Here is a 23,373-nt window from a genome sequence, read left to right as displayed (position 1 = left end):
AACAAGATGCATTGCCCTGAAGTACTTAAAATCTCCAGGGTTGCTCCTACCTCCACTGGAGTCAATGACAGAACTCCCACAGATTTTAACTGGAGCAGGATCAGGCCATTTGAAAGGAGCGCACAACATAGGTATTACTGTATCCTTTTAATATGAAAGAATATTGCAACGCATTACACCGCCATATCATGAGGGTTTGGAACATTCTGCTGTAATGAATAATAATTGAAGAAATTACACTCTGTCAATATATCTGATAAGGTCAACTTAAAAACAGGGCAGCACTGCAGTAGTGCAGCTTTAAACTGGCGTAATTCAGTTAAACATAAAGGAGGTATACGGGCATAAAACTGAAGTGATGAGCGTGAACGAGATCCTATATTTATATATCACTGGGCAAAATTCAACTCTTCTTACTGAGGTGAGTTATCCCTGTGACTTCAGTAAAATTACTCAAGGGAGTAAGGTGAGCAGGATTTGGCCCATACTGTGGGTCTCAAACATAGCAATAGTATGAAACACAGTCTATTAAATCAAAGCATGAATTCCAAATAGGATAAATTGGGAGGGCTTACATTGAATCAGAGTTCAATAAAATGATTTCCTGATTGTCAGCAGATCTCATGAAAAGCTGGCAATGTTGAATACAGGCTGTTCTAATAAACCCCCTCTGAACTACTGTCATTTGTTGAAACTTGTAAACTGGTAGTTTTGGCCAATGTTGTCTGGCATCAAGAGATATTCATAAAGAGAGCTTTTTGCCCAAGTACTTAACATCTAGAATTCAAATTAAACAGTTCTTATCTGTAGATACAGGAATCAGAATCAAATCTGGACTTTGACTTGCTTGTCTCTACATAACAGATTAAACCAGAAAACTAAATCCAAACTTCTCTTAAGCTTTGCAAAACCTCAAATTTGGATCTATATCCAAATCCTAATTGTGACTCAAGTCCATCTCTAGTTTTAGCAAAATGAAACAACACTAAAGTTTCAAACAAAAAAGCCCTGCTTGGGCTATAACAAATACCTGTTATGACAATTTTCCTTCTCCAAAGCTTCTATGTTAGACCAACCCCTGCTAAGTTCAGTTCTATCTCCTTCTACCTGCTCGTAAACCTTTCCTATAGGGTGTGGTTTAAGGGAGGCCAACACTATCAAACCTGAGTGCCAAAAGACAATTAAATCAGTGCTCTAATATTCAGTAATGCTAAGCTGAACCTATAAAAATCAGACCATTTGTTTAGGCACTTACTTTTAGACATCCAGTTTCAAGAATAATGGCTTTATTTCCCATGTGCTCATGGTCGATACCCCTGCCCCTTTATCCAAACACTTTTGATATGTGCAGTAGACTTGAGCAGAATGTTAGTTTGCTATAAGCCAGATCTACAGTAGTGCCTTTGCACCTTGTCACAGGAAACCTTTCACAATCCATGGACAGACATCTCACTATACAATTTTTTTTTTAATTGGCCAGTGTGCTCCTCTGTTTGAAAAGATTTGGAAAACCTTGCCACTTTGATGATGGGCCCACCTAACTATAATACAAGCAAGGGCAGCTCGGTGTGATGTAACATTCATAATCACTTTAGTGTCTTTTTGCACACTGGACCTTTCCTGCAATAAATGCTTATGTGGTCCAATAAAGTATCCTGTACTTCAGAACCATCCATAGTTTAAAAAATAAATAAAAAGGGGAACGCTTCGAAAAAAAGCTGCACTAGTTATTCATGGCACATATATCACACTCACAAGTCTGTGTATCTTTATAATTACAGTTTGGAAGTGCATTGCAGTAGGTTATATATAGTAGATATTAGTATAAATTATCACCAAGGTCCCTAATTCAAATAAAAACACATATTCACTTAAGTATGTACTTTTCATGCCTATTCACTTCAGCAAGTACAATAATAATAATTCAATTACGTTATAGATAAAAGTACATTTTCAAACTGTACTATTATATAGGAAAGTTGGTCTCGACTTTTCTGCCCCATTTGCAATACTAACCATACCACACCTTAAGCGGGAGGGCGGGGGGGAGTTGTCTGGCTTGCAGGGGAAAGAGATATACCTTTTTAAGAGCAGTGGCTTGGACACTGCTGCAGACACAGAGCAGGTCAGTGTGAGGATGCTGACTCACCCCCTTTCTCCCAGATGGGAGGTGCTGGTGCAAGCTGGGTGGGGGAAGCTCTCTTTCACCTGGACCAAGCAGAGCAGCACCCAAGCTCCCACCCTTGAAAGTGGCAAAATACCAGATGTGGTCAGGATCCGCTGGATCCACTGTGGGCACTGCAGCAGCCACTCCTTTCTCGGAGGGCTAGGAAGGAATTTTTCCATCACTGCCAGATTGGCCAAGGAAGAGTGACAGTTTTTTCGCCTTCCCCACAGAGGGTTTGGGGAGGTAGGACTTAGTTGGGGCAAGCATGGAAGAGACTTAGGCAACTCATTCTGTAAGTATGGGGCAGATGTCCAGTGCAGGGACTCTGTAGGGAAGGGATAGAGTTATTAGATAAATGGTTTGGTAAAGGATTAAAGGAGATGTTTGTTAAAGGAATGGAAACAGGGTTGTTTGGGGCTCCTATGACTGGGTCATCAGGGAGCTAATCCCCCACCCTTTTTAGTCCACCTTAATCCTCATTCAAGGAGTCAGGGAGAGAGTAAGGTCCCAGCAGCAGGTTGGCTAGTGGATCAGGATGGAGAGGGGGGTAGCTGATGGAAGACCCCTGGGTAGATATTGAAATGATCATGGAGTTACCTGCACTGAAAAGTCATCTGCCAAGTACTCCCAGACAGTTAATAATAAAGTTGTGGCCTAATTAAACCATATCCAGTGTCTTCTGTCCTTCTTCCAGTATAGCCAGACAGTAGACCCTAGTGAAGCATGCTGCCAAGTCTTTAACTAGAGGATACTTTCACTAAATCTCTCTGTCTTCCTTGTTAACTAGAATATTTGCTTTAACTACAGGCCAATCCCCAGTGAACTTCCAAGCACATCAAGATGGTCTTACGCAAAATATAACAGTGTGCATACCACCATCATCTGCTAAAGAGATGCTGGGGGCTTTTGTGAGTATAAGCAAATTATTTGCATTTTAAGTATCTTAAATTGTAAGAATAGAGATTACATGCTAGGTGATAAATCTGCAAATGTAAAAAGGAAGATATATAATTGAACAAAAATCAGAAACATATATAATACACACACACACACACACTATCTTACTCCACCTTACTCTCTAGCATTGCAATATTAATTTATTTAAAATGTATTGTCAGCATAGATGGCTGTTATATATTTTAACTCATTTTCTTTATTAAAGCAAACACACATACCCATACGAACATGGGTCCAAACTGCAAAATATAGATATAGAAGTTCAGGAACATTTAGATCTATAATCGTTGTCTTTCTAATACAAATAAATCTTAAACCTAAAATAGCTGAACCAAACATTTTTTTGTTTGGATCCATCTATAGATATGATGTCTGTAATTAATTGTTCAGTCAAAAATGCAATTCCATGGTGCATTTGATGATTTAGATACACAACAGCTTTAGTTCTCTGAGCCGACTAAAAATAGTGATTTTAATTTATTCCTGCTGCCTACAATTACTCACAACCATGTATTTTTAAATATTTCCAGTCTATAAAAATTACTAATTTTTGCCACTTCTGTTTATCTGCATTTAGACTTTGATTTGGATAAATTAAGCTCTCAAGTGTTCCTTGCTTTATGAAACTCTGCATGTTGTACACTTCAACACAAATAAATGACTTCTACCATTAGAGGTTTAAATAATGTAATGTATTTCATGCTCAGCCTGAAGCTGGATTCCAATGAAGTTGCTAATGCACGTAATGATTAAGTGTAACTCAAATACTAACTGTGTTGTTGAAAACATGACAGGCAATAATTTGGTCTATTATATTCTGCCATTTAATTGCCTAGTACAGACATTCTCTGACACGTTATGAAGCAATGATTTACAATTATTCAAGCTGCAAAGGTCAGAAAGTGACATTATAATCATCTACACAGAGATCCCTTCTAATGCACAAAAACTAGGTAATACCACACAAAAATAGTTTTACTGGAGTTGCAACTTTCTATTTAAGGTTTCTTAAAGCGCACAAGAATAAATAGTTAATTTATAGTAGAGTACAGCACCCCTGAAAACCCAGCGTACATTTTCTCTGTTCCTATGGATAAGTTTAGAAATCAGCATGTTATTCGCAAGGCTAAATGCAAGCAAGTACAGTAAGTAAGTATCCTCATGCTAAAACTACCCACTCAAAAATCTGGAGTTAATGGAGAAAAAAAGTCTAACCAACCATTTATTTGCATTATGTCTGATACCTTTTGACAGGTCAAAGTGAATCCCCATTAATAAAGCTATAGATAAATTAACACACCTGTTTTAGCTGCAAATATTTTCCTCAGATGATCAACCAATGTCATGAAAAGACTGGACTTTATACAGATTCTGAGGCCACCAGACTATCTATAGCACCAGTTATAGTGTCAAGATATAAACTGCAGTCATTTGCATCTTTAGGGCTTTTAAAACTCTTCTCAAAGTTGACTAATATTAGTATTTGAAAAGATAACTGAACTTAACAGCTTATTCAGCAGCACATCTAAAAATGTCTCCAAAGTTAAATGAGAAAAGGAATTTCAAAACATTTCTGGGAGGTGCGGAGTGGGAAGGAAATAAGAACCACAAGAAAGGGAAATCTGAGTAAAGTGTCAAGAAAATCAAGACGAAGGTTGTCTATGCCAAAATACACTGTCGCTTCTTAAAGCACTCGATTATTATATCTGGAATCAGTATAATGACAATATGAAGATAATAAAACAGAAGTCTTTTAAACCGTGTGTGTGCATGCACTGAAACATGGCTATGTGCATGTTTAAAAATATCCCCAAAAACACAAACCTACCTGACACCAATTTTCTTCAGCAGATCCTTATTAAAAAGCCAAATTGAAAGACAGAAAGACAGAGAGAAAGAAGCACTCTTAGCTGAAACATGTTCTATACCCCCCCTCTTAAAAAAATAAAACCTGTTTCTGAAAGCAAAGGCAAGAGAAAAGTAGATGTATACGTTGCCTATAAATTCTGTTCAAAACCTGAAGAACAATGTATTTTTCATGTTCTACCTGAGGCATACAATTTGAAAAGCACACGATAAACATAAGCACGCCACTGGGCAAATGAAACAAAAATTCTAAATGCTGGGCAACTACTAAGATTTGCTAATCTAACTCAAGTGTCTCAGGCAAATTAATAGCCAGATATTTTAAATTAAATTTAAATATGTAGCAGTTGACTACTCAGAAAATAGATACTACCCTCTCAAATAATGGATATATTTTCCAGTCGTGGATATGAGCAGAGGAAAACAATCACCACACATCTGCCGACAAGGAAATGAGGAGCAGTTGGTTTATTTCAAATGTTAAAAGATTAGTGTTGTCCAATTTCTCTGTCAAGGAGTTTCTGCTGTGCAGCTGAAAAAAAACTATACTTAAATTAAAAAAGAAAACAGAAAATGGTTCTAGTTTTTCTATAGCTAGGTAAATTACCTTTCTGTGGCATACAGTACATATAATATATTCTGAGCAATTGAAATGTTTAGACAAGCCTAAAAGAATCAAGGCTGGTTTGGCATATTTATTTTTACAAATATTTTAGTTTCCGATCCAAAAGGAAATTGTACTTCTTCAAAACAATCAAGTGATATCCTGAGACTACAATAAACCACAACCTAGCATTGACATTTCACCTTGAAAAGGCTCCTGAACAGGTTCAACAGCATTTGAAAAACAATTTATCCTTACAGCTAGCAGAGGGCTTATTCCTATGAATCCAAAAGTCAGAGGATAGAATATTAACTACTGCAGAAAAGAAAACATAGTGCAGGACCTTCTGTTTGTGACAAAATTACAGAGTTAATGTTCCTGAAAGATCACTTCACCTCTTAAAGCATGATTTTTAAAAAGGTAAAATTTATAGCAATTAAAGCTAATGAAGAAATGCAGCATGAGCTGCTTATGTTCAGGAACTAATAGGTCCACTGAGCATTTCTAAGATTATTTAGCCATCAATGATAATGAATTGACATTGTCAGTGGTGTTAATGTACCAATGCTCTATAGTGCCACTAATCCGATAGCCAATCCTAGCAATTTTTTCATGTTGCTACTTTATTTTTTAACCTACGTACTCTTCTATCCTTTCAATTAATATGGCAGAAATACAGCACAAGCTATTATACTTTTTTTCCCCCTTCTTCCACATTAAGGATGGCATATTCATTATTTGGTCTACAGTTCAAACTGCACTGGTCATTCCTTATTCTTCGAATCCATTTTAATTCTTCAGGATTGTTAGCTTCAGTGTAAAGATGTCTTTTCCAATTAAACCAATGTTAATATATAACTGTTAAGATACATTTTTGGTGCATATCAAGTGAAATGTGATGATTATTTAAACTGCACTATAAACCAGATTTTTGTGCGCAGAGGGTGGTGGTGGTGGAGGATGTCTCTTTGGCTGGCTGTTTTATTATATATAAAATGCACAGATCTATGTTGTAAATGAAGATTAGTGGCATAACTCTATACAACAATATAAATATATAGCTATTTGGCTACCAGTATGACATTTCAACAGCATGTAGTAAACAATTAGCATAGCAAAGTGACTAATAGACTTAATTCCATAGCTTAAGTAATACAAATATGTTTTGTTCTTGATAGTTGTATGTTTTCTTTTGCAAGTTCTAAGAATATTTTAGTACCATGCCAATACTAAGTAGGACTGAGCTTTTGATATCAGAAAATGTGCCAAATTCTCCTCACAATTAATTTCTTCTCTATAGGGGATATGAACTTAATGATTTGGTGATTACAAAAGCTATTTCTCTGTTGATATGATAATTAAATAATATGCTAACTTTTCAGTGTGAGTCAATGGGATGTTGAATTGTGAAGTAATAGACAAGTTTGTTGACAACTTTAAAGCAAAGTCTAAGCTTTGTTCTCTTTGTTTTTTGTGCACCTGTATTTGTTAATAATCTTTCACACAAAAGATACTGTAATTTATAGGGTAAAAACTGTTAACAGGATTTTTAAAATGCCTAATAAGACGTCTATTAAAATGTCCCATGTTGCACTTGAATCTTGTAGCGAATATAAGAAGTAACAAAAGTCATCCTACTACTGATCTTATGTGGACTTAAGGACAAACTTCATATAAATTTACTTCATATTTAAATAACGCAACCATCAATTACCTCAATTGAATAAAATCACCCAAAGTATCTAATAACATTCCTTGCAAAATTATTTGTAAAATAGATAGATAAATCAGTGAAAATCACTCAGCTGCATTTTCAGCTGAAGATTCACTTGTCCTTTAAAATGTGAAACTCACTTTGTCCTGCAATAAATATGTATTGCAAATGTTAACTACAAGAACCTCCTGCTGAATAATATCCCTAACATCACACCATACCATTCATGTGTGCAGTGCATTATCTAATTGAACCTGTGCTATTTTACACATTAGCCATAAGACCTCTACAGCAGGTGACACAGGTTTGCATAAAGTGTTTTTATATGATGCATATATTAGTTAATTCTCTCACATAATAACATTAAAATATATTTTTAATCAGAAGTAGGGTATTAAAATCCAACTTTGAATGTCCTATGATGTACCATATATGCCATGGCATTTTAAAACCTTTTAAACATTTCTGCTAAATTAATTAGTTTTGCATTAAGGAGTCTCAATGCCTCCTATTAAATGCAACACATTTGAAGGACAATTAAACATTGTGAATGATCCTCCTGGAGAAATAACCATTAAAAAAGAAAGAAAAACAGGAATTTTTGTAACAAACAAGAACATAAACATCTATTAAATACTTCAATTTTTAAAAACATAGTATGTATGTAATATTTTATATCCAGTTGTCTGAAAGCCAGTCTTCTGTTTTGTTTTCCTAAGGAATGAAATCCCTAATAGAGCCCACAGATCTGTTAATGGAACTAAAATGATAACAGTACGGGGGGGGACGACACCACATACACACAGAGTAAAGTCTGTATTATATATTTTTTATGTCTTTAAATGGAATTTACAGTTCTCCCTGGCAATGTGAATGAACATCCTATAATTTAGTCAATTTACAGATTACAGGTTCAAATTGACCTTGTAGCCCGTAAAATTGCTCATCTTCAGTGCAGGATTAGAAGTGGGAAAAGAATGTCATAACTGTATTTAAGGAATTTACCATAACAATGGAAAGGAGGATATGCATGCATAATTTTAGCCACTCTTGCTCACATCACAGTTTTGAATTCTGAAACAATGCATATCCTGCACTCTTCTCCTGGTTAACCATCGTAGAAACTGTTTCAATTTACTCACCCACAGACATGACACTTGTATTCCCTCATCCCAAGGTGCCTCTTGACATGGTTTCTGGCATCTCCGAGCTGAGCTGTTGCAAAGTGGCATATCTTGCACTTGAATGGCTTTGATCCTAAGTAAAATTTAGCATAAGATACGAGTTGAATTAGAATAATATATTACTCATGGTTAAAGAAATAAAAATTCCTTGGAAAAAATTACCTTTACCACATTTACTGTTTAATAATTTTGTCTCGCAATAGAAGTTATTACATACACTTATTTATCACTCCAAGGAAACAGATATATACCATAGATTTCCATTAAAGAGAATTTCCTTAAGTTCACTGAAATGACATTCCTTAAGCTCACTGAAACTACTTTCATACTGAACTTTTAATAACCATTTACTTTTTATAAAGAGTATTAAAATCAGAAGACGATATACTAGGACAATACCATTTAAATGAGGTGATCAAAGTTGTTCTACACCTTTCCCCATTTTCAAAATGACTAAGTCAATTAATGGCCTTAAAAAGTCTGGATGAAAGATGTAAACTTAAAAATATCCTTGTTCTTAAAGTAAATTTGTATGAAAAGTTCATTTAATTTTACTATATTCCTCTGACTTTGAATAGATTTCACAGTAACGTTGGTATTTCAAATTTCTTCTGTCATGCATAGAGAATGATTCATCACCTTGCTATTGTAATGACATGCAATGTATGACTATACAGTGGATAAAATATTATGCCTTTATGACTGCTTTATGGTCAAGAATTTATGTTTCTTCTGCAAACCAGAAGTATTGACATTTTGCTTATTATTTATTTTAAGAACAAATTTTATTATTAAATGGCCAATGAAAACCAAAGAATTATAAAAAAAAAATTCTAATGAAGTAGGAATAACCTATTCTGTTTGAACATATCAGGCCAGGAAAAAGTCTGTACAGAAATAATGTATTTTGATTAACACTGATTCCCCAGTCAAGATGAGAAAGTTGCATTACAACTGCGGTATAATGGTTAAATGTGGCAGATGTCCATTCGTAGGTTACTAAGCAATGACACTTTATTTTAAAGTATGCTGTAACACTTTCCAATTTTCTAACTAGTAAATCCTTAAAATCAATAAATCAAAATCACAGAATTGCATTTAAAATTAAATACAACATGTTCAGAGATTCCTCAAATTATGTTTAGTATGTTTTGTGAAGTATGTCTTCCAATAGAGTTAAGCATAATATGAAATATGTGATCTTTAATAAATACACATAAAGACTCTGATAAGAAAAATGTTATAGTATATCATACTTGATCAATGAACCTTTGTGCTGTGTCCTTGAAAATAGAATATCCTCCAAGAATACTTTGTTGAAATTGAGGATCTTAGTAAAAAATTTTAGAGTCTTAAATTTCAATTTAATTCCCAAAAGCTGACGAAAAATGAAGCATTTAATTTTAATCTTCTAACAGAAATAAAAAAGTCAACAGTACTAAGCACGGGCAGACAAGGTTGAATATTTCACAGTTCAATGACAATGAAGCCAGATCTCTTAATACTTCCATTTCTACTGTTAGAAGTAGATGTAAAAAATATTTAGCACCTGAATGGTTATATCTAGTCAGCTTTATATGTTTAAATGTCAAAAGCAGGTTGAGACTGCAGCTAACAGCAATCACATTCTATCAATCACACTGAAAAACCCCAGTTTATTTAAATGATCCTGATAAAACTAAATTAAAAATTAATTTGGTGACATTCCAAATCAACACTGTATTCTATAAAGGGACCCATGCAAATAAAATAAGTTTGAATAGTGTCAATATACCTTCACATTAAATAAAAAATGTTAAAGTTGATGTTCTAACTTATGAGCTTCAGGACTAATTACACAATTAATAATATCAAGGCTATAGCCAGATATGATTTAAAAAAAAAAAACCCTCTAACAGTAGTTATATTGCCATTTTATTTCACAGAATTCAAATATCCTGTGGATTCAACTCTATGTTTTCTTGGTTTCTCTCTCACACAGATTAAATTGTAAATTTGTTCCTCTTTCTGTTACTTCAGGTATCCCACAAGGCTCTGTAGAAGACCTTTGCTGTTTTCAATTTACATGACTCCTTTGTGAAAAACTATAGTTCAGTCCGGTCTTAGTGTTCATTGCTACAGTGTGCTGACAATACATAAATGTATTTTTCTGTTGACTGCTCTCATCCAAAAATCACTGAGGCCTTGACAATTTTTTTTCCTCACATACACAGCTGAATGTCTGTTAACATCTCCATTTAAACACCATGAAAATTCAAGTACTGGCAGGCTACAGCCAGTACTTATTGTCTGAAACAAAAACAGTAGAGGTCCTTTTAATTTGGTGACACCAAATTTGGTCCAAAACCTTTTCTGGGTAGAACAAATCTATACATGTATATTTTATACCTAACATACAAACTTTAGATTCATAAAGTCAAATCAATGGGGCAAAACTCTGCATTTTCTAAACGAGTACTTAAAACAATATTCTTGCCCAACCTAGATTTTTCTTGGCCATATTTTTATTACCTCTGTACTTTCTTTGTTCTGCAAAATGAGACACATTGTTCATTGGCTTTACACTTGGTTCTTAATTAATTTCAAAACAGTCATAGTACTTTCATTTACAGCACCTTTCCAACGAAAGAGCTTTAATAAATACAGGGATCATATCACCCAGAACCTGTGATGTGGAAACAGAGCAGCCATCGTGTGATAGCAACAGCATTCTTTAAAAGGGAAATGATAAAAAAAATAGAAACTACAGAAAATGTAGAAGGCAGAATATAATGATTTGTGGTGCAATCTCAACAGACCACTGGAGTTAATAAACTTAATTCTGGTGAGAGGCATCATGAGACTCCAGTGACAAGAAATATTCAAAGCCTCAGTTTTAAACCTCTAACAATGTCATTTTCAGTGCCAAAGCACCATGCATTAACCTAGAGTAAGCAGTATCACCTAGTGAGTTATCAACACCATACTTTCTACAGTACTTGGGCTTTTGTACATGTGTGCCCTCCCTTATTTAGCTTGAGAAATCTGATGAAATCCCAAACATCTACACGCAGTATTCAAGGTGTGGGCGTTCTGTGGATTTATATAGAGGCAATATGATATTTTCTGTCTTATTATCTATCCCTTTCTTAATGATGCACAACATTCTGTTCATTTTTTGACTGCCACTGCACATTGAGTGGATGATTTCAGAGAACTATCCATAATGACTCCAAGATCTCTTTCTTGAGTGGTAACAGCTAATTTAGACCCCATAATCGTATATGCATAGTTAGGATTATGTTTTCAAATGTGCATTACTTTGCATTTATCAACGTTAAATTTCATCTGCCATTTTGTTGCCCAGTCACCCGGTTTTGTGAGATCCTTTTGTAATTCTTCACAGTCTGCCTGGGACGTAACTATCTTGAGTAGTTTTGTATCATCTACAAAGTTTGTCACCTCACTGTTTACCCTTTTTTCCAGATCGTTTATGAATATGTTAAATAGGACTGGGCCAAGTACAGATTCCTGGGGGACACCACTATTTACCTCTCTTCATTCTGAAAACTGACCATTTATTCCTACCCTTTGTTTCCTATCTTTTAACCAGTTACAAATCCATGAGAGAACCTTCCCTCTTATCCCATGACTGCTTATTTTGCTTAAGAGCCTTTGGTGAGGGACCCTTGTCAAAGGCTGTCTGAAAGTCGAAATACACTATATCCACTGGATCTCCCTTCTCTGCATGCTTGTTGACCCCCTCAAATATGACAGGGCTGCAGGTGATTTTACCTCAGAAATTCTGATTGTTAATTAAGATTATAGGACCTCCTTGAATTGTAAGTAAAAAAGTCTTCCACCTTTACTATTCCTTTTGTTTTATTCTACACTTCCTCATTTTCACTTGTCAATATGTGATGGACTTGCTTGTTATCTCCTCTCTGGCATAACATCCCTTCTCATTTGCTATGTGAAAATCTCTTGGAATTAATTTAAGGCATTTTGAAAACACTCTGTATTCTACTATTTGGAATCATTAGTAATATTTTTCCACCCTCCAAAAAAATGCTACTAAATGATTCCAAATAGTATAAAATAGAGGGTTTTCAATACTGTGTGTGAGGGGGAGAAGAGTGTTCCTGAAGTAAGATTTAGCAAGAAGAGGAATAAGAAATAGGAAAACTCATCTCGTATGATACAGCTGGTGTTACAGTAGTGCAGGTGAGACAGGGAAACATATTGTACTTGTTTGTCCTGCTAGGTTTAACCAAGACAGAATAGACAGTATAGTATGGTAGGTTTCCTCCTCCTGCCACCATTCTTGCTTACCAAAAACCGTTTATATCTTATAGTTTGCTTTCATTGTGATAAAAATGGGAAGAAAAGGTTATATAAAACATACAGTAAATCACAAATATGAAAACAGGGATTGGAAGGGTAAGCTCTCTTCCAGTTAACTATTAATAAAAGTCCCAGCATTATTATTTCATTTGCATAAGCAAAGTATCAGAAAAGCAATTCATTTTAAGGTGCTGAGAAAGGAGAGCACAGATTAAAACCTGTTCTGTAACTTTCCCCCGAAAATGACTTGCAAAATGAAATGGTAGACTTGTATTCAATTCCCAGAAGCCTGCTGTTTTGTATGTTTAGGGCCAATCTAAAGCACAATAAAAATACACTTGGTGATCAGACCATTACAAGATGTTAAAAAGTATTCTAACTTTTACTAAATGTTACAATCAATGATGTAACTTATGTAAGTAGGGTTGCTTTGTCATATATTGATAGTTACCTCACTTTCACATCCACATTAACTTGATTTTAAATGCAATTAATACATATAGTCAAGGAAGACTAATGGACTACATTCTGCACTTAACCTGGTGGACATTTTCAAATGGCACAAGTGACCAGTGCAAACCTATTTTGCATTGTAAACGACTAAATAAATCTTAATGGATTAAGAATGATCAGCTATCAACACACAAGGGAAATTAAGTGCTGAAATGCCTACATTGATTATTTTAAATTATTAGCCTTACTCTGTTCTTGAATTTGTATGCTTTTAGTGAGCTTTAACACATTTACAAGACTTATTGACTATAATTACAAGAGAATTCAAGTAATGGACACATCAATTATAAGCAACATGTCTTGACCAGACAGTTGCATAAAGAATTCTAAAGAGAGCTCCATTAGCATCTTCCCCTTAGTTTTATTCTGTTTTATCTGCCTTAAGAGGGCATATTAAGGGCTTATACAGCTGTTCTGACCATGTGAGCATGACTGTGCCTCTAAAGACTTAACTTCATATTCAAAAGTTAACTGTTTGCTGCAACATTACACATAAATACATTATTGACAGGATAGAAATAATGTTGAAAGTACTAAGCATGTGTATAAATAGTGAAAATTAATACTGTATTTACACTAACATACCTGAAGATGTTTGAAATGCAATGTCCGTGCTCCCCTAGATTGATTTTAAACATGTTGTCCAGTCACGGCCTTGTTCTTTTATGAAAACTTACAAAACTATTGTAGGATTATGCCAAGAATTATTATTCTTTTATAATGTTTCTTGTTTCTTACCTTTTTGTTCTCTTGCTTGTAACCATGAACTAAGTTTCAAATTCTGCATGAATTTAAACTATAGCTTCCATAATAAGACATTATTTAAAAGTACAGTAAAATAAACCTTACAGTTTTAATGAAAATATGTTCATTGAAATGTGAATTTATTATTCAAATCCACTCATAAATTCAACCATGGAGACACCACTTGTCTAAGCAGAGCTCAGTGATTTAGAAAAGCTGTCTATTTAAAATAAAGAATGTATGGCAGGTTTATAGAAACATAGCAGTGAATTTTTACATAAATTTAGAACTACAGCTTATGCATTTTCTGCAAAAATGTTTTTAAATTTTCCACTTAAAATTGAACATAAAAAGGAATGGAAAGTGTGATACAGCACATAAACTAAAGCAGGTGCTATATCCATGTGTACCACATTGACATTACATACCATCTTCTAAAAACAATTTCCAATTTTTAATAACTTATTTTCTATGACAAAATTTTGTTTCTTAATATATATATATATTTATCAAGGAATGATGCAATATCAAATGACTGTCAGTGAAGTATTAAATGTAAAAGTGTAACTTTTAATTCAAATAAAGTAAACAATTTTGAAACTTTTAGCAACTATAAGGGAGACAAGTTACGAAGAACTGCTAATGTGTTCTCTAAAACCCAAAATGCTGTAAAGTAATAACATAAGAACCAATTAATTATTAAAACCTGGAATAAGGAGAAAATTCTTATGATTTTTTAAAGGCAATATGGTAACCACACTTAAGCACTCTTAAGGAAATTACAAGAAACCCTCCGAGTTTCCTGCCCTCTGACCACCATAGTTCCTGTCACATAGATACTTTTGAATTTCATTTATGGCTCAGGAGATATCACACATTCACAATGCTATATGAATTCTGGATTATCTGAAACGTTAAAGAGATTAATAAGGAAAAGTATGGCAGATGCAGAGGAAAGATAGATCATAATCCATTTCTGTCGAAAGATATTGGCTGCAAATTTTATGCTTACATACCTGTATGGGTTCGAATGTGAGCTAGGAAGGCCATGGAATTGCTACTTCTGCACATCTTGCCACAATACTTGCACACATTGCCTTGATTTTCCTCTCTTTCTCGGTTGATTTGTTCAGTGTCTTCCACAATGTACTTATTCACCTCCCGCAGTAATTCTTCATGTTGTTCTTTAATATGAAGAAACAAATTCTGTTCAGAATCAAAGGGCTCAGTGCACTTAACACATTTAAAGGTGGCGCCTCCTTCTGGTAGCTCTTCCACACTTGCCTGTTCATTTCTCATGTGACCAGCACTAGCCAAGTGCTGGTGAAGGTTGCTTTCTGTGTAAAATGATTTTCCACAGAGTAAACAATGAAAATGTTTCTCTTTTGAAGGATGCTTCATGGCTATGTGAACATTTAGTCCACTTAAACCATCTGCTAAAAAACCACAGTCATCACAACGAATACGTGTCGATTCCCCAAGGGGATTTCCTTCAGATTTCTTCTTTTTCCCACCACCTTGTAAGCTATCTATTTTTACAGTTATCTCACTAACTTTCATTCCACCTGACATCTGTCCTTCATCGGAGTGGTCAGTGGACTCTCCATCTTGATGGCTTTTTAATCTTACTATAGAAGAATCAAACTGGCCAAAATTTTGCATTGCCTTTCCTTTATCATCAGTGCTGATAACAGTTCCCAAAGCCTCATTACTAGTTTCTTGCATGCCTTCAGCTGTTGAGCCATCTGCCTCCCAAATGCTGTTTATAGTTACTTCTGCTTCATGTTTTGCCTCCATAAGGGCTTCCTCCTCCTCTACAGTAGGATCCCTTCTGAAGCTTCTGTCACCCTCGAAGCTATGTACATTTTGAACAGTATTTCTAATGTTTTCATCAAGATTTGACTGCTCTGCTAAATTATATGTTTCTGGAAGTGCTGGCACATGTGGAGAACTTTCTGTTAGTAATTCTTCTTCAAGAACTTCAGTATTTTTATACTCATTTTCAAGGTTCTCTCTGTTTTCTTCTAAAGTTTTCCCACTTTTTTGGGAATCCAAATTTGGGGCATTCATGTCATTTGAAACATTTTGATTTTCTACAGTGCAATGGAAATTTGAATTGATTGGATCTTGCCCATTTTTCTGCAAATCGCAAATGACTACTTCTTTAAGAGGTATCATCTCACTAAGTTTAACTTCATCTTTTTGAGATGTTTGTTGGAAGACTTCATAAAGGGAATTTTCTCCTCCATTAGATTCCTCCTCAATTTCAACTCCTATTTCTTGTTTAGAAATTTCTGAAGATGTATTTCCATCTAAAACAGTACAGTCAGCTAAGCTTTTCGGAGTTTGATCGTCCTGAGTTTTAGCATTGTTGACATATTTTGTTTCATCTGAAACTGTCTGAAATTCTTCTGTGTCTTGCTGATGATCCTTTGGAGATATAACAGAGGTTTCTTTGGCAATATCTATTATATCTGCTTCCTCTCCAGAGGAAGAACAAACATAAGATTGTCTTTTAATTTTATGCTTCTCTGTTGCTGCATGCCTACTCATCTCTCGACGAGTAACTGCATAGTAGTCGCAAGCCATACAGTAGTATTCAAATTCTTTAGTATGCTTCCGTTTTACATGCAGTTCTAGAGAAGAAGATGAATGAGCAACAAACTCACAGTGTACACATTTATTGTCATTTGCACCTGTAACTCTTCTCTGAAAACATGGGTCACCATCTTGAGTAACATTACTTGGCTCCATAAATACATGCTGTTTTATATTTATAGGGTTCTTAGTATACTGCAGATCTGGGAGTTGAGATACATTGTCAACTTCTACCTCAATGGAGTTTCCCTGGTCTTCTTCCTGATTTTCTAAGACTGAAGTATCCAAATCTGATGACTGGCTATCATCCTCAACATGTTCATTCAAAATATCCATTGGGCTGTTGATCTTCTTGCTAATGGATTCAAGATTGCCTCCTTCTGGGCAAACAACTACCTCTGTGTTTTGTTTTCCATTAGCTTCCATTTCAACACGACCTTTATGTTTCTTGGTGGCACAATGACGTTCCATGTCACCTTTGGTTACAGTATAATAATTGCAAACTTTACACAAATAGCTGTACTGGTGACTGTGCTTTCGTCTAATATGTACAGTCAAGTTGGTAACATTGGAGGCCAAAAGACCGCAATGGGTGCATGTCCTAGAAATGGTGCCTTTGGGTCTCCCTCTCTTTGGTGCATTGGCCAAAACTAACTCACTGTCTTTGGTAATTTCACCTGATGGAACCAGTTCTTTATTTGTGGATGTGTGATCCACAGTAGAGGACGGTGCCTGTATACTTTCTTTATCTAATTCAGTCTTTACATTGCCAGAAGTGGAAGGCTCCATTACCTTTTTAACATCACTTGCATCTACACATACCCTTTCAATACATTCCTCAAACCGTAAACCAATATTGTTTTTCCTGGCATTTTCAAGGTGCTTGCTTCTTTTAATATGCTTTTCCATTCCCTCTTTGCTCAGTGAATAAAGGTTACATGCTTTGCAAAGAAAATGATATTCCTGTGCATGTCGAAGTTTTATGTGTCTTGTAAGAACTGTGGAGGATCTTGTTTTATAAAAACACTTTTTACATTGAAATTGGGTTTTATTGAGAACAGAATGCTTTAATTCATTTCCATGATTCAACATGCAGGGCTTTGGGGGCTCATCCTCCATAGTCACTTCTATTTCATCTACAATTTTTTGGAGATTATTATTTGATTCCAGGGTAGTATAAGCTGCAGTTTGCAGAGACAAATCAGTGCTAATTGATTGAGAAGTATTTTGTTGAGCCAATAAACTAATATGCTTCTCAGTTGTTTTATGATCTATCAGTTCTTCCTCAGTTAGAAAATACAGATTGCAAATAATACAATTATGGGGCATATTATGCTCTTCACTCATGTGAGTTCCAAGGCTTGTATCATTCAAGCAAATAAATGAACAAAGGTGACAATTAAAATTACAACCCCCCATTTGATGTTTATGACTTTGACAGTGTTGTTCAAAGTCCCCTCTGATTGCACAGGAATAGTTACATGTTTGACAATGAAAATGCATTTCTTTTGTATGATGTTTTATAACATGAATTTCCAAACCTTTTCTGTTCTGAAAAACAATACCACAGTAAATGCAAGTATGTAGAACTTTGTTGTCAGCAACAGGTTTCATCTGAGAATCCTCAGTTTTTGTAGCGCTAGGAGAACTGGTATTTGTCTTATCTTGACTCAGAGCCTGTATTTCTGAGGTAGCCTTACACTGACTGTTAATGTCATCATCATCATCATCTATTTCTAACTCTTTAGGCGATCTGGGCATTAAATTACTTGGTTTAAGATGGGTCCTGAAGTTGTGTTTCACCTGCGTTTGATGAGATTTGGGTTTGCCTCTTTTACTAACACTCAGCAAACTATATCTTCCTTTAACCTGCTTTTTTAAACTAAAAGAGCCACTTTGTCTGAAAGAAGTTCTTAGTGATAAAATATTTCTCTTATGTCCTGATCTATCAAATCTCCTTGTTGTGTTGAAACTGCCAATTATCTTTTGGGTACTTCTGGTGGGCTCTTGTTTGTTCAAATTTTCTTCTGAGAACCCTGATATTTCTAGCTTTTCAGCCTGGAGTTCATGAGTTCCTTCTACACTGAAGGAAAACTCTTTTTCCTCTGTAACAGTTTCTGAATTTTCAGTGGAAATATTTTTCGATGTTATCATTTCGACAAGAAGTTCACTGCCATCACTCTGTTTAGAAAAGCTTACTTTTGAATCCTTCAGATTATTGCTAGCATTTAAATCTTTTGAATCAGCAGTTCTTGTCTTTGATTTATAGGGCCCAGATTTTGCTCTCACTTTCTTCTTTTTGACTGCCGTATACTGCTTTTTATGAACATTTCTTTTTGTCAATCTCTGTACAAATCCTCCTTGTGCAGCAAGATTTTGACGCCGAAGGTGCGTCTTGCCAAGGAAATGAGAATGTAGGAGATTCTCCTCACCACACTGAAAACCACAGAGATCACAGCAAAATATTGATTGTCCATGAGCCTGCTTGATATGTGTTTGTAAAGCTACACTGTATTCTGCTTTGTAACTACAGTGGGGACACACATGCTCTTTGGGTTGTTTTGAGTGGCTTTCTTGAATATGTTTTTCCAAATCAGGGTAAGAGTGAAAAAACTGATCACAAGTTTTGCACTTAAGAACTTTATCTATATTGCCAACTGTACAGCTAACACTAATTTCTTCCACTTGGAAAGTACTTTCAGGAACAGCAGATGGAACTTCTTGTGAATCTTTACTTTCCAAATTAATTTTCAGTGCAGTAGCATCGACAGCTTTGAAATCACAATGTGGACACGAGGAATTTGAAAGAAGTGTGTCACTACTGACACAGTCACTCACTGCTACCTTTTTTATGGCTCCATCTATTATATTATCTGTTTCTGCAATTGACTCCTGCCTAACTGTGAGTTTGAGTGATTTGCCTTCACTGCCTTTAGTATGTTTTGAAAAATCCAGCTTTATTCTTTTTGAGATAGGTTCATTTTCAAATTGGTCCCCTTCAGTAATTTCTAGGCTAGTTGATTCTAATAATGCCCTTTTGTTTTTGCCATTCTCTTCTCCTTTCTTCTCAAGGCTCCTATGTACTCCATCAGATAAGGACCTTGTTTCCTGGTTAGATAAGGAATCACATTCAGCATTTTCTACTGAAACATTTTTCATTGAATTTTCTGTCAGATCAGTTTGTAAACTCCCATCAACTTCATCACTCTTCTGAGTTTCCTCTGCATCCATTTTTCATGAAGGCAGCACAGTTCTAGTATCAGGAGTAGCTCATTTGGCTGTACTACTACCTATAAAATAAAAGAGTTTTGTTATTAGTCTTTTGTACTCACATAAAACAAACATAATTTGCTAATACCTCAGGTATAGACTAACAATAATCTGATCTAAAGTGTCATGGGGACAGCCATAATTAAAGGTATTGGCCAGCATTGTCAAAAGGGCTGCCTAAAACTAGAGACAAGGTGGGTGAGGTAATATCTTTTACTGGACCACTTTCTTTTGGTAAGAGAGACAATCCTAAAGTTATAGCCCTTAAATCAAATTCACATATAGGCATCTAAATAAAATGGCCATGCTTTAAAGCCAGACTGTGGAGCCACTACTCATTCTGGTGAGCACTTATTTGAGTAAAATCACTGGCTTCAATAGGACTATTAGTGTGAGCAAGTGCTCAAATATAAGAAAGGGTTATACAATTTAGCCATAAGTCATATTGTGCAAGGAGAGCTGCAAGTGCTTAGCACCCCTGAAAATTAGGCTACTTTTACTTAGGTGTATAAATAAAGATTTAGTTGTCTATACTTGGGCACTCAAGTTTGAAGTCTGACCTTTATTTCTGGCAGCCTTGACATAGCACTCTAAGTTACTATGGCCTTCAGCAAAGAGGACAACAGATAACCCACCTTTTCCAGAACTAGCGATTTCAGAATAAAAAAGCTGACTAACCCCGAATTAAAAAGCTCTAAAGACAGAATTGACGGTGATTAAGACCTGTTGGATCAAGAAGGATTTGGCTAAATATCATATTTTAAGCTTTACCAGTATAAGCCCCTCTGTCCTTCCTCTGCCCACGTCCCATGCCACAGGATGAGAGGAAGAGAATATGATGGAGGAAATGAAGCCATGTGATTGCCAAAAATGCTACCACTAAAACCACCTGTCATTTCCAAGGGGACAAGTTAACAATAGGACACACTTTCCAGTGGGAGAAAAACAAGTAACAGAAGTGCCAGAGGGGCAGGAAAGAAAAAACTTGTGCTTTCTCTCAAAAAAACCCAAACCCCTCCACCACTACAGATGCCAAAACCTCCAGTCCAGCAGCCAAAAACCAACTTTCCACTAACAACTATCGATACAACTCTTCCCCAACAGCCCAGTGATATCCTCCTCTCCATGTCAAAACAAGGCAGATCCATTCCAGATACAGAATCCTCCAACTGCCCCCTGAACAAATTCTGTGGAAATCTGTCATTTTTGTGTCTGTGTGTAATAAAAAGAAAAAACATTCCAAACCTGCAGTATATATTAAAATAAAAATTAAAGCAAACAAAGTTAATATGATTTGATTGAAAACTCCATTTTAAATATATAATTCAATAAAAATCTATGTTTTTCTATTTACCTTATGCTACCACAGAAATATCAATTTGCCACTGAACCCAGTGTTAGTGAGCTGCCAAATTTTGGTTCTGTTTCCACTGACTGCATGGGCCCCTGACCATAACCATATGTGCATTCTGATAGCAATAAATAATTCCAGAGTTGATCCAGACAATAGTGTACAGCAGTGTTTCCCAAATTTGAGATGTTGCTTGTGTAGGGAAAGCCCCTGATGGGACGGGACGGTTTGTTTACCTGCTGCCTCCGCAGGTCTGGCCGATCGCGGCTCTGACTGGCCACAGTTCACCGCTCCAGGCCAATGGGAGCTGCTGGGAGTGGCGCAGGCCGGGGGCTTTCCCTACACAAGCGGCATCCCAAGTTTGGGAAACACTGGTGTACAGTAAACTATCCAAATGTGTAATTAGCAAATAAGAATTATCTTTATTTCGAAGGAATACATTCCAACCAGATATTGAACTCAGGACTTTGTACCTAAAACAGCTGGGCTACAAATGAAGCTAGAGAATCTGTTTGTTCTATTAATATGTAAGCAGTGTAGCTGTAGCTGTGTTGATCCCACGGTATTAGAGAAACAAGGTGGGTGAGATAATATCTTCTTTGGGTCAACTTCTGCTGGTGAGAGACAAGCTTTCAAGCTTACACACTTCTCTTCTTCTTCAGCTGTGTGGCTCAGAAGCTTGTCTCTCACCAACAGAAGTTGGTCCAGTAAAAGATATTACCTCATCCACCCTGTTTTTCTATTAATAGTCATTTATGTAAGGCCTAAAAGCAACTCCATGCACAAAAGTTACATGTATTCTACAGGACATGTTTCACTCTCATTATGCTCAACTATTGATCAAGCCCAGCCCTGCCTAGTTTCTAAAACCAGCTATCAAATACTTCCAGACTAGTACTGCTGTTTCATGTTTCCAGATACTGCCTCTTTAACTGTCTTTTCCTGATTCCCATGATTTATAAATTTTCTTTCCTAATTCAACCAGTAGGTCTAACATTTTGGAAACTACTGCATGGGTCAGAACTTGAAAAGTCATGGCTAGATCATCAGCTGGTGTACATCAGTATACCTCCAGTATCTTCAAAAAGAGCTGCATCAATTTTTACCAGCTGAGGACTGAGCCCTTAATGTGAGGTTAACTCTGAAAAGTGACTCTGTATAGCACTCAGTGACTACATTTCAAATGTAATCAGATTGCAAGGTATATATATAAGCTGTCACCAGAGCAAATTCAACCTGAGATTTGAAAGGCAAGCTGCACCCTCTCTGGCTCATGCCTCATCATCAGTAGCAAAGATTCTGGAACTTGATGATTAATCAAAGCATGTGCGTAACTTAACAAGTAGTTCTGTTGAGGTCAATGAGATTTAAACACATACTTAAAATTAAGATATATTGAAGAGTTTGGGCTGAATCGGGGTCTTGAAACATTTTTAATGTTCACTGTCCTATAGCAGCATTGGCTCTATAGCACTGACAAAAGTAAACTTATTTTTATCAATAAAAGTTAGCAAGTAATATTTGGAATATATGCAGGGTGCATATCTACAGAATAACAAGGTCCCATTTTGAAAGAGCCATTTTTCTGACCATTTTCACATTGTAAGAAGGATCATTACTGTAGGGCAGGAGAAGGCAAACTTTTTGGCCTGAGGGCCACATCGGGTTTCGTAAATTGTTAGGGCCAGTTAGGGGAGGGGGTCGTGGCCCGGCCCCCACCTCCTATCTGTGTCCCCCCCCCCCCGGGACTCCTGCCCCATCCAACCCCCCGTCTGTTCCCTGACGGCTCCTCTGGGACCCATGCCCCTTCCCCTTCCCCACACCCCCACTCCCTGTCCCTGACTGCCCCTGGATTCCTGCCGCCCCATCCAACCCCTCCTCTTATTCCAGACGGCCCCCCCAGGACCCTTGCCCCATCCAACCACCCCTTCTCCCTGTCCCCTGACTGCTCCCGGAACCCCTGCCACTCACTGCCCCCTGCCGCCCCATCCAACCCCCCCCTTCTTCCTGACTGCCCCCCCGGACCCTTGCCCCCATTCAACCCCAACTGCCCCAACCTCTATCCACACCCCCGCCCCCTGA

At 36.3% G+C, this 23,373-nt stretch overlaps 1 protein-coding gene across 1 annotated transcript in view; it reads right to left on the bottom strand.

The window, feature by feature from the left end:
* ZNF407 (zinc finger protein 407) overlaps positions 1 to 19,901 on the bottom strand; it is a 398,789-nt gene extending 378,888 nt beyond the window's left edge. Inside the window, exons 1-2 of the mRNA XM_045007628.1 lie at positions 15,089 to 19,901; positions 8,451 to 8,565 (exon numbers count right to left, since the gene is read on the bottom strand). Coding sequence (XP_044863563.1) covers positions 8,451 to 8,565; positions 15,089 to 19,901 — 4,928 coding nt within the window. The remainder of the gene's footprint in view (positions 1 to 8,450; positions 8,566 to 15,088) is intronic.
* Positions 19,902 to 23,373: the final 3,472 nt, after the last annotated feature.

The sequence above is a fragment of the Mauremys mutica genome, chromosome 2, assembly GCF_020497125.1.
Source record: "Mauremys mutica isolate MM-2020 ecotype Southern chromosome 2, ASM2049712v1, whole genome shotgun sequence".
NCBI lineage: Eukaryota > Metazoa > Chordata > Testudines > Geoemydidae > Mauremys > Mauremys mutica.
This window is presented reverse-complemented; position numbering and strand designations above follow the sequence as displayed.